Source organism: Podarcis cretensis (assembly GCF_951804945.1).
Source record: "Podarcis cretensis genome assembly, chromosome: 6".
In the NCBI taxonomy this organism is placed as follows: domain Eukaryota; kingdom Metazoa; phylum Chordata; class Lepidosauria; order Squamata; family Lacertidae; genus Podarcis; species Podarcis cretensis.
Window position 1 is genome coordinate 78,667,447 of NC_137175.1, and position 17,406 is coordinate 78,684,852.

Sequence of the window (17,406 nt, forward strand, 5' to 3'; positions counted from 1 at the left end):
GGATTGTAGCCTTAATACCATGCAACCCTTAGCTTTTGTCAGTTGACAAAATTAAATGTTTGCATCTTAAGAGTCAAAATTTATAGATTAATTCCACCAGCAATATTTGTTTCATTTTATTTGAAAATTTACTGAATCGAGCATTTAGATACATGTGAACATGCATTCTGATTAAAAGACAAATGTACAAATTTTACACTGCAAGGAATGATTCTGCCATACATGTTCAAATAATTTGTATTTACACACCTGTAACAATATACAAAAAGCCCATGTGCTAAAAAAGCAAGCCACTCATAAGTGGGTAACAACCTACTATACTAACCACCTTTAAGAGACTTGAATATCATGACTGCTAACAGCTAAAGAAATGACACTTCAATTTTGAAATCACACATGTAGAGTTCCCAATATAAATCAGTGAGACTGATAAAAAAAAAACATGCTTCGCAAAAATCTTACACTGCTGCTATTTAGAATAGAGAAGTGTAATCACAACCCACTGAGATTAATAGGTCTTGCACTGGACATCAAGTATTCTGAAATTCCATAGCTTTTGGGAGAATCAGAATAGTGCTTATATATCTTACTGATTGCAGTAGCAATGTAAAGGCCTCAAAATCATTTTGAAGTACAACTTAAAAACTGACATCTTAAGTTTAAAATAATTTGAAAAGCAGCAAAATTATCCTTTGTTGTGATTCAAATGTTGAACAGTCACTTAGAATGTTAAAGATACTCTGATATTATAGACCATTAAGATATAAAAAGTTGATATATTTCAAAATTAAATGAAAATAAGAGTTTGCTGTAAGGCTGAACTCACCTGGCAAATCTAATTTAGACTGCTGCATTTGATAGTCAACCATGTCAAGTAAATGCCTCCTGAACCCTGGTAAGAACTAGACACACTTGCTTACTATTAGGAATCTTGGTGGATTTTTGCACTGCTCCATGTCCCACTGAAATTAGTGGAACACTACCAAATTACTTATATTTAGGAGCAATGAAAAATAAATTTGTAAGATTGCAAAATAAACCTGGAGGAGCGTATTTACTTTTCTCCCTGTAAAGTTAGGAAAGGTTCAAAACGTTTATAAAGAGTGCCACCATCTGGCCAAATAAGCCACAGACAGACAATATTAAGGTAATTTAGTTTGACATGGTAAGTAGGACATTTTTGCACTTCCCAAAGCCTCTGAAGTGTTGCAAAGAATGAATGGATGAGCTCATCCTTGGTAAAATTTTAATTTAAATGTAACTAGGAGCTGGTAGCGATGACCTGAAGAGTCACAGCTGAAGTGCATAGTAACTTTGACAAGCTTTAAAATAAAGAAAAGGCTCCAAGGCTTCAAAGATGAGTTTTTACCTCTGAGGTCCATATCCAAGAAGAAACATGTAGCACAGAGAATTCAGCCTGGGAGAGAAATTGCAAACCTTTCTTCCCGTCAGTACACTTTGATGATAATTGATACAAAATTGCTCTATCACTCATTTGGGTCCTTACAATGTTGGAAGTCTTGTTAGGAAATTTCTGTAATTCACATTACAATGTAAGCAGACCAAAAAACTAGCTCTTGTTATCTCTCAGATATTTCATTGCTTACTAAATGAGTTTATGTTAACACTTTACAGGGGAGATAATCATAAAAAGAATTGCAACTGCTGATAAACATTTTACCATGGCAAATGCGTTGTCCACTATCCAGGGAAGTAAGCAGAGGGTCTGGAAGGTGCTGCAGATTTGGCTGGTACTTGTGTTTTTATCAAGGCAGTTGACTTCGGGTGTCCTAATAATGGGGAAAAGAATCTTAAATGAACAGCTTCAGAAGATTTCAAAAAGTTTTAGAGCAACTTCTCACATTTTAAGTTTAATGCACATGCATGCTTGCCCACCTGTGTTGTGAGAGGTGTTTTGGCTGAGCCTTCGTAAAGGAATGCTGTCTTCTCTTTTCTTCAAATATTTTGCTTCCAATCCCATGTTTTCCCCACTAAATCAGAAGAAAGATACTTAGTAAGAAGAAGCCGTTTCAGTTTGCCACACTCAAAGCATATTCATAAGCTCACTAAGCTGGGGTTTCATAAGATCTTCAAATAATACATTTTATGGTCTCCTAAAATACTGCTTTCTTTAGAAGAAGTCAAAGCTCTCCAGATGGTGTTGGGGACGGTCAGAGTTGTAGTCCAACCTGCTGGCTGGTGCTGATGGGAGTCCCAACAACATATTGAGGGCCACAAGTTAGACATTTCTTCAGGAACACTCAGACATGTAGCCTGTTCTGGACTGCCTTAGTCAAAGTAGTATTATTTGTATCTTGCCTTTCCACCAAGGAACTAAAGATAAGGTACATGGCTCTTCTATGTTTTATCTATCGTAACATAACAGCCCAGTGAGGTAGATTAGGCGGTGAGAGACTGACTATCCCAAGGTCACCCAGTAAGCTTGGCCGAGCCGAGTGGAGATTTGAACCTGGGTCTCCCTAGCCAGCGTCCAAGGTCTGCAATGTCTAAGTAACATGATGACCATACATATACGCAATAAACAAGGGACCCCTGACCATTAGGTCCAGTCATGACCGACTCTGGGGTTGCGGCGCTCATCTCGCTTTATTGGTCGAGGGAGCCAGCGTTTGTCCGCAGACAGCTTCTGGGTCATGTGGCCAGCATGACTAAGCCGCTTCTGGCGAACCAGAGCAGCACACAGAAACACCGTATACCTTCCCGCTGGAGTGCTACCTATTTATCTACTTGCACTTTGTGCTTTCGAACTGCTACGCTGGCAGGAGCAGGGACCGAGCAACGGGAGCTCACCCAGTCGAGCGGATTCGAACCGCCGACCTGATCAGCAAGTCCTAGGCTCTGTGGTTTAACCCACAGTGCCACCCGCGTCCCAATCTTTATAGAATTCCTTCAAACCATAACAAGTACAAAAAATGAAATCTTGAGTCTCAAAGTCTCTGAAAATCTTTAAATGAAGTGAGGTACCAGACTTTGTACGATGAAAGATAAGCTGTGAAGCTTTGTGTATTCAGCAAATATATGTCCAACACTGAACAGTGCTTACGGATATTGACTACTGTTTCATATAATTCTTCATCAGCGTGGTGGGAGGAAATAGAATTGCTTCATAAACCCATCTTATTTCGAATGAATGTATGTAAATATCAAATGCTGTGGAACAGTGCTCATGTAATAGTGTTCAAGGTCTGGCAGCAGCTTTTGGGTTCTATTCAGATCAAGCCCATTGTCAGGGAGGGGCTACAGCTGGGAAGAGTCATGTTGCTCACTGCTAGAGCATATGCGTTCCATGCAGAAAAGCCCTGGTTCAGTTCCTTGGTATTTCCACTTAAAGAGATCAGGTAGCAGCTGATAGGAAAGGCATCTGATGGAGAGCCAGTGCCAGACATAGTAAGTAGATCAATGATCCATGTAACCCAGTATTAATTCAGCATAAAGCAGCTATACATGTTTAAGGGAAGTCAGATTGAATTCCGCAAGGGATTCATCTCATTCAGCTGATAATTAAAAAGTATGCATATCAAAATGACTGCATGTACACAGTTTCACCTATACTTTGGATTCAAGTAGCATCACAAAATACTTTTGCATCTTCTATGAACATCACATTCACTTGCTGGATCCCGCCACTTTTGATATGCCCAGTGTGGCCGGAGGAAAACAGACCAATGCATCGCCATGTTGCCCTTTAGTCTCTGTCACGGATGGTATTTTGATAGTTATCATAAATGGGTTCAGTCATAGTGAATAGCTTCTCTGTGAAAAGGAATCTGATGAAAAAGATCAGGCATACCTGTGTATAAAATCCCAAGAGATTTATCTCAAGGGCACATTCCTCCCACTCAAAATTAAAAAATAATACTGCTGCTGTTACTCTTGGGGTGTGGGTAGGAGAATACTTTCATTTTTTTTACGATCGGTCATCTAAAACATGTCTGAGGATCCTTTTTCAGTCAAAGGCCACATTCCTTCAGGGATAATATGGGAGACACATTCAGGATGTAGAATCCTGCTTTCCTTCCTTCCTTGCCACTCCTTTTCTCTGCCCACATCCTGCAGACTGCCAGCAGAGGGACAATCACTCTTGCCAAAGGACTTTGTGCCATCCATTTTGGCACCCCTTTCCTTTCTTCTGGCAACCTCCACCCATAATTAGGCCAGGGCCACCGATGGACCACTCCTCAACTAAAAGCACAAGCACTCACTTCTCTTTATTTGTTGGGTGATTTGTCATCAGAGGAATTCCTGGCTGCGAATCCGAACACCTGTTAATCTCTTGAGGCTGCACATTGAACTGAACCTGCTGGAGACAGAAAATTTTTCACACACTCACATTTCTATGTCTAGGCTTTAATTATACATTAAAGAATGCCAAGAAGAGTTATCCTAAAATCTGGTTCATACGCACAACACTAAAACTTAATTTAAGCCGCTAAGGCATACCTTAGGCTTCCACACTCTCAGTATTTTGTTGAAATTATAAAGGAGGGCAGTTGTGAAAATTAATTTCACTTTATATACCGTAATTTTCGCCCTATAGGACGCACTTTTCCCCCTCCAAAAATGAAGGGGAAATCTGTGTGTGTCCTATGGGGCGAATACAGGCTTTCGCTGAAGCTTGGAGAGCTGTCCGGCGCGCGGTACCTGCAAAAAGGAGAGGCTAAGAGATTTCAACAACTTAAGAGGGGAAAGAGTTGTTCCTGAGGGATGAGGTTTGCCAAAACAATGACAGGGTAATTTTTTTGTTCATTAAAAAATATTTCTTTTAGTTCTGCTGCCACAGGTAGCAGTTTCTCCATATGAGAACTTGAAGCTCAGTCCTTGTTACACATATTCTTAAAGCCTGTATTCTGGGTGTGCAGCAGCTTATAATGCTAGCTTGGAAAGATGCAATAGAATATAAAATTATATATTTGGGTGCCTGCCTTTTGTCCTGAAGTTTGCTGGTTGATGCTTTTGACAGCCACTGTATCTGGGAAACCTTGAAAAGGCAGCAAAGGAGAGATGGGATAGCCTAGTCCTGAGTTCAAAAATGGAATTCTGCTGTCAACCTGCAAAAGAAAATTTAAATTGTAAAGCCAGAGCAACAACAGCACACTATTAGTTACAAAGCTCCTTTCATACCTTTCCCCTTTTTTGTATTTAAAAGCAAACACATCCAAAATTAAACTATACTAATAATTTATATAGTACTTTATAATTTGTACTGTACTCTTTCCATTTGAAAACAAATTCCTCTATTTGTATCTTAATGGTAGTGGATATTAGGTATAAGCACTTCCTTCTCTCCCAGTATGTGGAGAAATTAACACTATAGGAGAAGGAAAGGACCAGAAGGACCATACAAAAATTCTTAAGGACATTACTATTACCATACTGTGAGGTGAAATGCCAGTTCTTGGAATGGTCCCACTAGGACTAGTAGATGTTCCTGACACTTCTTGCTTCCTCGTCATCTGAATTTCATTCAGCTGCTTGTTTAGCCATGTGATGACTACAAAGAAAAAATGTGCACCAAGTATTTCACTTTTCAGGGCATTTATCTGCAGTTTTAAATCTAAACCATAGCTCAGTATACTGCAGGACAGCCATACATAAATAATTCACAGTGCTATCCTATGAATGTCTACACTGAAGTCAGTCCATCAAGTTCAACATGGTTGGGTGTAGGACCGCAGCCTCAGTTTTGTCATATATTAAATTAGAGATTGAGAAACCTAGTCAGTACTCTGTGACAGCCTTACACAATAGATGGGAAGTGGAGAAATTACATTCAGGAATTATTTATTAAAAATTTAAATTACATAGTGAAGTTGCAGAAGAGAGAAGGAAACAAAAGGGGAGGAATAAATATGGCAGCCCCAGAAATTCTTCTTTAGGTTCCAGCTACCAAACAGAATTCTTAGTCTTTGCACAATAATATGTACATGCTTGCACTTCCTTAACAGAAAGCTGATCAACTGCTACATATATAAGAACATAGGATTTGTAGATCCACGAAAGTGAGATTACGTCTCAAACCAGCTTCAGTTGTTAGGCTCTGAAAAGTTGATAGGATTAGATATTAGTGAATCTCATATGCACACACCGTTTTCATTGGTTTTGAGAAGATGCTTGCTTTCCTCCAGCTTCTGTACTGTTGCTTCCAATTGTTCCTGCAACTTGCACACCTGAAATGTTTTAACACAGGGGTCAGCAAACTTTTTCAGCAGGGGGCCAGTCCACTGTCCCTCAGACCTTGTGGGGGGCTGGACTATATTTGGGGGGGGGGGAATGAACGAATTCCTATGCCCCACAAATATCCCAGAGATGCATTTTAAATAAAAGGACACATTCTACTCATGTAAAAACATGCTGATTCCTGCACCATCCGCAGGCCGGATTTAGAAGGCGATTGGGCCAGATCCGACCCCCGGGCCTTAGTTTGCCTACCTATGTTTTAACACTATCAGTCCATAGCAGTTTAATTGGCAATGCCAAAACTTACTTTAAAAGCAAAGTGTATTACAACAAATAAAACATAATACCATACGGAAACAGGGCTGTACAGGGATTATGATTCAAGGCAGAGACCTAGAATGAACTGACATAGCATGAGTTTAAAGTTAAGCATCTTTTTAAAAAAAAAAAAAACAAAACACTTACTGGATAGAAACCTGACCCTCAAGTTACCTCTTGCTCTTTTGCTCGGAGAGAACTTTCTGCTTCCTGTAGATCCTTCTGTTCTTTCTGCAGTTTTTCTTCTTTTTCAGCCAAGAGTTTTTCTTGCTGAATTGTTACTGTATTTTTCAGCTTCAGTTTGCTCATTAGAGTTTTTACATCGCCTTGCAATTTCTTTATTATCTCATTGGCCTAATAAACAACCGCAGAATTTTAAATCAAGAAAAACATGAAGTCAAATAATCATCATCAAGAAGGACAATAACGTGTTTTGAACAAACCTTAAGGAGTTCAGATGATAGTGACTTTAGTGTTGTTTCCAGATTTCCTATTTGAATTTGTTTCTTTTCTATATTTTTTTCCAGCTTTACCTTTTAAAAGAGAATATAATAGTATTAGGGAGGTTTCGTTTTCCCAAGAAATATTCACATGGATCAGTTGCATAAAGTAGCAAGAACACTAGTTCTGAAATTCCTATTCTGTAATGTAAAATGCTAGCAATTTCTGAAAAGCCCATCACATCCAAAAATGCTTATTTATATTACTATAGTTACTACAGCGTGGTGAAATATATACCGTATTTTTTGCTCTATAAGACTCACTTTTTCCCTCCTAAAAAGTAAGGGGAAATGTGTGTGCGTCTTATGGAGCGAATGCAGTCTGTGCAGCTATCACAGAAGTCAGAACAGCAAGAGGAACTGCTGCTTTCACTGCGCAGCGATCCCTCTTGCTGTTCTGGCTTCTGAGATTCGGAATATTTTTTTTCCTTGTTTTCCTCCTCCAAAAACTAGGTGCGTCTTGTGGTCTGGTGCATCTTATAGAGCGAAAAATACGGTAACTTTTTAAAAAGTCAATACATTGTAGTATTGCCTACACTTTCTAAATATAGCCATAATTCAGAGAACTACATAACTATCTGTGTGTGTGCCCAGCAGCTTTTGGATTTGTTTTTCTAATGGGAATGTCCCATGTCACACAGCACACTATTTTTAAAACTTAAAAGGAATTTCAAGGGCATATTGAGGAGCACAACACTTATGTTGTATCAAATAGGAAGTAAAGTGGATAGGGCATGAGGAACCCCTGCTGTGCACCGATAAGCAGCTTTTTGGATTGTAGCTCATGTTCTTTCATTTCAGCATTCAATTCTCCATGAGTTAAAGTACGGCTGTATTCTAGAAAGTAAAATTAAGAACCTTTTGCTCATGTGTTGCATCCGATACTTCTTTTGCCCTAGTAACCAGATCCTCCTTGCTTTTGACCTCCTGTTCTGAAACAGCAACTCGAGTCTGCAGCTGATTTACTAGTTTTTCCTTTTCATGGCATTCAGCATCTAGGGTAGCATTCTCTCGACGTAGAGACAGAACTTCCTGGTTTGCTCTCTGGCATTCCTATGTGGTTGAAGAAATATTTTACAAGCATTTAAATAAAAATGTTGCTGGCAAAAATTCATGCTTTGTTTCATGCTTGACAGAAGTTAAGCATATTCTATAAAAACAAAACAAAAAACTTGTTTTCAATACATAACTGGCACTATTTAGTATATTTGTATGGGTGACTGGAAACTATCAAATTGTCTCCCAACGTAGATCTTAATAGGTGAATATTACTTACATCTTCTATGCCAGACAATTTCGCTTTAAGTTCTCTGACTGTCGAATCGCCTTTGTATCTCCTTTCCATTAGCTCCTTGTTGACATTTTCCAATTCCTTCAATCTATTCTGCAGCTGCTGCACTGTTTTCTGATGCAAGCTTTCCAGATCCCTTTTCTGTTGCTCATTCTGTTGTTGATATTGTGCTTGTGCCTGCAAAGAAAAGCAATTACTTGAGCAACTACTAAAGGCATAAGGATTCTGCTAGATGTATATAGGCTTCTCTTTACATACCTGCAGAGCTTTCTCCTTCTCACTTGTCAGTTCCTGGGTATATTTGTTGGTTAGAGATGCTGTTTTGGATGCCAATTCATTTCTCAACTTGTCCAATTCCCTGCTCTTTTCTGACAAGCTCTAAATATGAGAAAATAAAAATAGCAAGATGGCCAACTTGCATGTAATTGAGGGGTTTTAATCAATACTATGCCAGTGCTTTATAAAATGGTTACAGGCAGGTTATCCTATTACAAACACATCCCACTGCAAAGACTAACCTACAGAACATTTCCCACATCACAGCTATCCCAGAAAAAAACGTGACTGCTTTGCACTTTACATCCTTATATAGACACACATAATTCTTCTGTTTTTACAGAAACCTATAGCACCTTAAACACTAAAACCTAAGTGAAATATGAGCTTTTACAGCTAAGCCTACCCTTAACCTCCCATGCATCTGATGAAACAGGCTTTTGCCTATGTTAGCACAAGCTGCAATAAGTTTGTTACACTTCAAGGAGCCAGAGAACTCTGTCGATTTTGCTTCAGCCATCTAATGCAGCTATTCTTAAATCATTTCCTCTCCTCCTGTACTGAATTCTCAGCAAGAAGGCATATCACAGATCCTAAATTTAGACACAGTATTTATACAATGAATTCAATAAAATAGAGACAATCATCTTCATTTTCTTTTAATCCCACCCTTCAAAACACACCTTTCATGGGGAGCCTTTGGGCTCATTCTCTTAGCCCTGACACCTTAGTGCATGTTCTTTCCCTGCCCTGCCCACACCTCCATTTCCCCCTTCCCTCTGTTGTTTTGCTATGTCTGACTTTGATTTGAGTGCCCCTTGGGGTAAGGATCTGCCAGACTTTCTTTCTCTAAAGGGTCAGGTACAAAAAGGTCATTAAGTAAACACAATACAGTAATTAAATAATAAAAGGAGTCAAGCACTGCTCAAGCAGACTTTGATTTGTGCAATGGGTTCCTATTCTCTCTGCAGCCCCCCAATGTACTCCAAAAATCTGTTCCAGAGGGGTTGTCATTTTAAGGACATGCAGGGGGGAGGGTAAAGAATCAGAGAATTGCAGCAGCTCATAGTCCAAAGCAGGAATCTCAACTAGAGGAAGGTGATGCCCCAGTGCTTACAACAGTGGAAGTTTTGCTCTCACACAGATAACATTGTATACAACCCAACACATGGTGGGTTTTTTAAACATTAATTTTCTACCAATTGACCCACAGTGGAATTCTGCTCTTACCTGCTGGGCATAGTTCAGCTGTCTTGTAAGGTCCTCATCTGTTTTTCTAAGTTTCTGTTCCAGCAGCAATTTTTCTTCCTAGGTACAGTTGACAGCTTTGTCGGTCAATGCAACCCTTTCCAGTTCTTGAAATCATTAAACCTACAATCCTAAACATTCTCAATTGGAATCAAGTCCTACTGGACACAGGGATATTACTTCTGAGTAAAATGTGTATGACTGCACTGCTATTCAGCACATCAGATACAAACTCACTCCTGTTACAGGAGTTGGGCTACTTAACTATTAGGTGCCTTTCCATAGGCCTAATTCTGAAAGATGCACTGGCCTCATTTGCCTATCACATTAAACCATAGTTAAAATGAAGTATGGTTTAATGTGAATGAACAGCATGTTGGTGCACACTGCTGAATTCACAAGTGTTTCGCTTTGATTACACTGCGCTGCAAGGAAACAAACACAGGCCTGAGGCTTCTTTCCCTCAAACAAATCATGAGTGGTAAACCAAGAACAAACCTTGGATTCAGTTCATAGTTTGGCTGGAGAGAAACAAACTACAACCCAAGTCCAGATGACGATAAGCCAGAACGTAACTTGTTCCTGGCAGTGCAGCAGGAGCACCTGCAATTTCACATTAAACCATACATTATTTCCACTTTGGTTTAATGTGATATGTGAACTTTCAATTGTAAAATATAGAAAACGTCTATCAAGGCGGCCTTGTTACACCACTGTCACGAAAAGAAAAGCAGAGTATGCCAGACCACACAGCAGGACAAAATGTAACTCAAAACATACAACTGAAATTTTAGCTTTACCTTAACACATTTCAAACATGTTGCCAGAAACTTCTTGATTTCTGCATCATTTCCGGGTAGGAATTTCAGTGATAAGTGTGTGAGGTGTTTAAATGGGTTTGTCTCGACCACATTTAAAAAAGCAGGAGTGTGATCTAAATTAGGGCCTGATGAAACCAGGTGCAGCAAAAACCTAAAAAGATTAAGAACACTTTAAAAATGACTTGTTAGCTGGGTCTCTCAGCACATGACACACACATCCTTATGGAAGGGTAGACTGGTACAAAGGAAATAACTCTTCCAATTCCACTGTCACCCCATCAGTGTGTTAATCCACCAATCATTACAAATACTGGCTACTTCCTCTGCCCACTGGTAGCAGTGTGGATCAATGCAGGTGCAACAACCTTTTCCTAAGCAGTCTGCAAGCCTTATTTAAAAAGCCAGCAACAATCTTTTGGAAGTAGCTCATGAAAAGGCAAAGGAAATGGAACAAGGAAGCAGCTGGGGGCAGGGGGGGGGAGGCACATTGCACTATAACAGAGTATTAGATGGACTGGGCAGAGTTTGTACTTGGCCTCTAACTCTATTGCAGCAAGAGGTATGTGTTCTCCACTTAAAGGGTGTCAACAACCCTAACTAGCACTCCTAGAGGCAAGTCAAAGTAAAATATAATTGATAGATTTATATGGAATAATGCAACACAGAGTTAAGCAGGTTGCTCTGGCAGCACAAACATTTCTCCTTGCCTAATAATAATAATAATTTATTTCTACCTCACCCTTTTGGCTGGGTTTCCCCAGCAACTCTGGGCGGCTTCCAGCAAAAGATTAGAAATACATTAAAACATCAGTCATTAAAAACTTCCCTAAACATGGTTGCATTCAGATGACTTCTAAATGTCATAAGGTAAAGGGACCCCTGACCGTTAAGTCCAGTCATGGACAACTCTGGGGTTGTGGTGCTCATCTTGCTTTACAGGCCGAAGGAGCCGGCGTTTGTCCGCAGACAGTTTTTCTGGATCATGTGGCCAGCATGACTAAGCCACATCTAGCAAACCAGAGTAGCACACAGAAAGCCATTTACCTTCCCGCCGTAGCGGTACCTATTTATCTACTTGCACTTGACGTGCTTTCAAACTGCTAGGTGGGCAGGAGCTGGGACCGAACAGCGGGAGCTCACCCCGTTGCGGGGATTCGAAACGCCGACCTTCCGATCAGCAAGCCCTAGGCTCAGTGGTTTAGACCACAGTGCCACCCACGTCCCATATCAAAATGTCATATAGTTGTTTATTTCTTTGGCATCTGATGGGAGGGCGTTCCACAGGACGGGCGCCACTACTGAGAAGGCCCTCTGTCTGGTTCCCTGTAACTTCGCTTCTCGCAGTGAGGGAACCACCAGAAGGCCCTCGGTGCTGAACCTCAGTGTCTGGGCAGAACAATGGAGGTGGCGACGCTCCTTCAAGTATACTGGGCCGAGGCCGTTTAGGGCTTTAAAGGTCAGCACCAACACTTAGAATTGTGCTCGGAACAATGGAACAGTCAGCTCTCTCCTTCTCCAGCTCACTGTTCTAGCAGATCTTCTGCCCCCTCCCCATGTCAATTTGGGAGAGGGCATGGGGACAGGAGAGTGGGTAAGCCCACCTGTGCAGGCTTCCATTAGCTGAATCCTGCCCATAGGTTTTGCATTGCCCATTTTTGTTGTTACCGAACGTGAGATTTCAAATGGTGTTAATAAAATAGGTAAGTGCTTTAGACACAATCAGTCTCCTTGAATCCTACTTTTGTTGTTTGTATTACTTGTTTTAAAGAAAACATAGACTACTGCTTAAGCGTTACTAACCTTGGGATGTCTTTATTTTGTTCTTGGATACAATGTTGAAGGAGGTCTATAAATCGCTGAGGAAAAGCAGAAAAATCTACCAGAAGACTCTGCTGGAGTTTTAAACTATGCAAAAAGAAAAAGTATAATAAATATGTATTCCTATAGACTATTTGTTACTAAAATCATAGAATTGTAGAGTTGGAATGGACCTTGAGGGTCATCTGGTGCAATACAGGAATCTTAATTAGATCATACATGGCAGATGACCATCCAACCTCTGCTTAAAAACCTCCCAAGGAAGGAGAGTCCAACAGGTCTTGTGGGAGTCTGTTCCACTGTCAAACAGCTCTTAGTGTCAGAAAGTTATTCTTGATGTTTAGTTGGAATCTCCTTTTTCCTTCTGAGATATGCAAGTCATTAGGTACATAGGAACAATGTGCATAATAATCATTAGCTAAAACGCAGCTTCCCAAGCTTTTATCTAAGTATTTTCTAATCAGAACTTGGTAACTTACCTTTGAAAATCTTCCTCAGAAATAACAAGATTGTATAGAAAGAAGGGGTCAGAATCCTCAGTTAGACGAACAACTAAATCCTAGAAGAAAATAGTTTGGAGAAATTTATTACAGCTTCACAATTCTTTAAAGGCTGCGCGGCTCCTGCGGGCTTTACTAGGTTCCCCCACCTCGTAGAAAAGCCTGCAGAAGCCGTGCAGCCTTTAAAGAGCACACGGCTTTTGCGTGCTTTTGCAGGTGGTGGGGGAATTCCCCCATCTCACACAAAAGCCCACAGGAGGGAGAAGGACTGACTCGGCCAGTCAGTCCCTTCTCCCTCCTTGGGGAAAAGCCCCCAAGAGCGGCGCGCTCTTTAAAGGCTGTGCGGCTCCTGCGGGCTTTTCTAGGAGGTGGGGGAATTCCCCCACCTGGCAGAAAAGCCCGCAGAAGCTGCGCAGCCTTTAAAGAGCGTGCAGCTTGTGCGGGAGGTGGGGGAATTCCCCCACCTCCCGCAAAAGCCCTCAGGAGCCGTGCACCCTTTAAAGAGCGCACGGCTCCTGCGGGCTTTTCAACCGAGCCTGTGGGGCTGGCGGTGGGGGGAAGCACTGCTTTCCCCCACCGCCAGCCTCAAAGACCAGACTCCCCTGGCTTCAGCGAAAGCAACGCGAAGCCTCCAGAGCGCAGGATTCAGAGGCTTCGCGTTGCTATTGCTGAAGCCAGGGAGCCTGCATTCGCTCCATAGGACGCACACATATTTCCCCTTCATTTTTGGAGGGGAAAAAGTGCGTCCTATAGAGCGAAAAATACGGTATTTAAATATTTCCATATCCCCTTTGATTAAGAAAAAAATCTCAAGGTGGTTCACAATCAAACACTAAAAATACAATAAAAACAATAAATTCAGGAGCAAAAAAGTTAAGATAAAATCAATATGGTGATATTAATGGTTAGCAAAAACCTGAAGTAGTAGTATGTTTTTAGCAACCACTTCTAACCAAGAGTAGGTGTTTGCCTTCTCTCAAGGGAGACTGTTTCACTGGCAGGGTACCACAACAAAAAGGCCTTTTTCTTGGCTGTCACAAGATGAGCTGCAAACCTAATAACAAACCTGGGTTACCACTCAATTTGTCTTAAGAAAGACAAATAACAAGGCTGAGTTTAGATTACATGCTAAGCAAAACCATGGCTTAACTGACAGAAGGAAGAGGACAGCAGGAGGAACAAAGTGCGCACAATCCAATCTCCAGCAGTCTGCTTGTTCATCCTAAACCATTGTTCAGCTTAGCATTACATGCAAACAAGCTCAAAGTAGTAACAAAGTAGAAAACAAACCATGGGTACTCTGCTAGGCTCGGACATTCAAACAAACTATGCCTTAGTGTTACATGCAAACCAGGTCAGCAACAGCCTACCCATGCATTTTGTAACTGTTGAATGCATCTATACAACAGATGACATCACAGCACCATAACATAGAAATATTAACCCCAAAGACAATGCTTATTCATAACGTTCCACAAGAAACTGTACAGCAGTTCCTACAAGAAGGATGGGGACTTGTGGACATCCATATACTGTTGGACTACACCATCCCTCTCAATTGTCCATACCCCAGCCTTTAGGGCATTGTTTATACTTAAGAAATGTCTCAGGAAACACAGTGTGTGTTTGGGGGGGAAAGACTAATAATCCCAGAATTCTTCTTACAAGGCTGTTCATGGAATCAAATGTGTTTGGTGCTAGCTGTTTTATCGATGAGCCTACTTTGTGTTAGTAAACATGATCATATGAAGAAGCAACTAAAGGATAGCAAAACCAACACATGACAAGCAAAATACAAACCTTTCTATGAATGGGATTTGTTGTTGATTGCAGCTCAATATTCACACGAACGTTTATTCGCCTGCAAAACAGACATGTGACTCCATCTTTATTCTTCATTTTACTAAATGAAATATTTTGTACTTCAGCTCTGATCAAGATTTTCACAGGAAAAATTAGATTAAGTGCTAAAATAAGCTACAAAACAGCAATGAAGCCTTAATCATTGAATTATTTAATTATATTTATATTCAGCTAGGAAGTTTTCTCAACAATACAAAAGTGAACTTGTGTAACAGATACTTTTCTTAACGTAATGTCTCCATACATGCCACTTGCTTTAAAATTGCTATCTAAACCATTCATTCATACACAGATCACTAATCCTAAAACCAATCCACTAATATGGAGTGGTATGCAACCAAGTTTTACTTACAATAGACACATTGACATTAATGGACTTTACAGTCATGTTTGTTAATTTCAATGGGTTTACTCTAAGTGAACCTTAGTTTCATACCACCCATTGTTTAGTTAATTACAACAAGCCCACTCATTGAGTGTGGATCCTTATGAAGCCAAAAGAGTACAAGTTATCAGCAGGCTATATTATCATTGGGACGCAGGTGGCGCTGTGGGTTAAAGCCTCAGCGCCTAGGACTTGCCGATCGAAAGGTCGGCGGTTCGAATCCCTGCGGCGGGGTGCGCTCCCACTGCTCGGTCCCAGCGCCTGCCAACCTAGCAGTTCGAAAGCACCTCCGGGTGCAAGTAGATAAATAGGGACCGCTTACCAGCGGGAAGGTAAACGGCGTTTCCGTGTGCGGCTCTGGCTCGCCAGAGCAGTGATGTCACGCTGGCCACGTGACCCGGAAGTGTCTCCGGACAGCGCTGGCCCCTGGCCTCTTAAGTGAGATGGGCGCACAACCCCAGAGTCTGTCAAGACTGGCCCGTACGGGCAGGGGTACCTTTACCTTTTACCTTATATTATCATTTCCAATGGGGATGCGGTGGTGGGAACAACTCAAAACAGCCCAGTGCAGATTGTGCATGATCAGTGAGCACAAGATGCCGAGCAACTGTTGGGGCAGCAGTGATGGTGAGGAGTGGTACCTTGGTTTACTAACTTAATCCGTTCCGGAAGTCTGTTCTTAAACCAAAGCATTCTTAAACCAAGGTGTGCTTTCCCATAGTTGTGGGGGCTCAATTTACAAATGGAACACACTCAGCAGAAAGCGGAACATGTTCTGCTTCCAAGGCAAAGTTAACAAACCAAAACACCTACTTCCGGGTCTACAGTGTTCTTAATCCAAGTTGTTCATAAACTAAGCTGTTCTTGAACCAAGGTACCACTGTATCATAGCTGTCAACCTTCCCTTTTTTTTCTCCGGGAAATTCCCTTATTCCAGCACCATTTCCTGCTGCTTCCCGCTGCTATCCAGGATTGTTAGATATCCTGACTGTCCCCGGGAAAGATAATTTTCGATCCCTTATTTTCGAGGCTGCTGATCCCTTATTTTCAAATCTGAAAGTTGACAGCAATGCACCGTATCCTGGAAAATGACAAGGCTGACTAGAATCCTGAACACAAGCACTCCACACTACAGCATTGTTACAGGTTCCATTTGTATAGACAATTTGCAGCACAAATGTACTTCATCAAAGCAATTGATATAGAAATGAGCAAACCAGTGATATTTTAGGGAGCAGCCTAGCAGGCGGGGTTCATTACTTACATCATAGGCGCCTACACTGTTATTGCTATATGTAGATTTTATTTATTTATCTTATATTCTGGAAATGTACACCCAAGTTTTTTCCCCTTTAATTTTTTGGGGACCCCCAAGAGAGTGGGGCCCTAAGCTATAGCTTGTTTAGCTTATACGTAAATCCGGCACAACACACACAAAATGATGGCGCCAATATGCTGGGAAGGGGATGAACTCGGGCAAAAGACCCCTAAGGCTCAGGTGCGGCGCCTGGCTCCTCCTCCCCACTGAACTCGCTTGGACCACAAACACACGCAGGTTCCCGAGTCCGTTGCTCCCGAGCCTCGCAGCGCTTTAACACCCCCAACGCACGACATTTACCTGCAAAGGGGGTTGTTTGAAAAGCGTGACACGCGTCTTCCCAGCCCGCCAGAGTTCGTGTTACGACCAGTCTCTGAAAAAGCCCCCCCCAAAACTTGATAAACCCCCTCAAAAGCGGCCAAACTATAGAAACCCGCAGCTTTCCTGTTTCAAAAGGGCCCGAGGGTCTTGCGCTGGAGAAGTGGGGGGCAAGCAGCCGGTTTCCCCCCCCCCCACACACACACCCCACCTCAAGGGCCCCTCCGTCTCCCCGGGTCCCGTCAGGGGACGAGCCAACCGCCCGCCTGCTGCGGCGGAGATAGGGCGGCCCTTCAAGCAATGGAGGGAGTGGGGAGAAGAAAGCCCCCCGTAGGCCATTGTGAGGGGAGACACGGAAAACGTCTCCCTTTGTGGGGAAGCCGCGCCTCGCCGCTCACCTCTCCTCGCAGCCCTGGCACTTGGCCTGCACCGGCACCAACTGACTGAAGAGGCTCTCGGCCGCCGCCATCTTGCGCTTTGAGTTTGGCGCCGGCCTCCCGCGGGGCGGAGAAAAGAGGGAAGGAGGCCTCTCGGGGACGAGCGGAGGAGGAG

The 17,406-nt window shown here is 42.0% G+C and overlaps 2 protein-coding genes across 5 annotated transcripts in view; both read right to left on the reverse strand.

Annotated features, from left to right (window-relative positions):
• Nucleotides 1-79: 79 nt before the first annotated feature.
• SASS6 (SAS-6 centriolar assembly protein) lies at nt 80-17,386 on the reverse strand. Of its 4 annotated transcripts, none has more exons than XM_079981379.1 (17): nt 17,253-17,386; nt 14,771-14,831; nt 12,950-13,029; nt 12,453-12,557; nt 10,632-10,803; nt 9,814-9,891; nt 8,566-8,685; nt 8,293-8,484; nt 7,875-8,069; nt 6,960-7,049; nt 6,691-6,870; nt 6,107-6,188; nt 5,391-5,512; nt 4,944-5,069; nt 4,224-4,318; nt 1,897-1,991; nt 80-1,790 (listed from the first exon to the last, which is right to left on the reverse strand). In XM_079981379.1, the coding sequence occupies exons 1-17, from the start codon at nt 17,321-17,323 to the stop codon at nt 1,702-1,704; spliced, it is 1,953 nt and encodes a 650-aa protein (XP_079837505.1). In that variant the 5' UTR covers nt 17,324-17,386; the 3' UTR covers nt 80-1,701. The 4 variants fall into 4 exon arrangements, with proteins under 4 accessions (XP_079837505.1, XP_079837504.1, XP_079837503.1 ...); XM_079981378.1 differs by having other exon boundaries at nt 4,224-4,321; XM_079981377.1 differs by lacking the exon at nt 17,253-17,386 and adding an exon at nt 17,066-17,208.
• VCAM1 (vascular cell adhesion molecule 1) overlaps nt 2,635-17,406 on the reverse strand; it is a 113,997-nt gene continuing 99,225 nt past the window's right edge. Inside the window, exon 8 of the transcript XR_013840029.1 lies at nt 2,635-2,644. The gene's annotated coding sequence lies outside the window, so the exon portion shown is untranslated. The remainder of the gene's footprint in view (nt 2,645-17,406) is intronic.

Bases quoted from the DNA above. Each gene is read 5' to 3' on its own strand.
- SASS6 (XM_079981376.1), bottom strand. From the start codon at position 17,193: ATGGCCTACGGGGGGCTTTCTTCTCCCCACTCCCTCCATTGCTTGAAG. The intron at 9,892-10,631 runs GTAAAGCTAAAA...AACTGTACCTAG, and splicing joins CATGTTTGAAATGTGTTAAG to GAAGAAAAATTGCTGCTGGA. The intron at 8,485-8,565 runs GTATGTAAAGAG...TTTTCTTTGCAG, and splicing joins AGAAGGAGAAAGCTCTGCAG to GCACAAGCACAATATCAACA.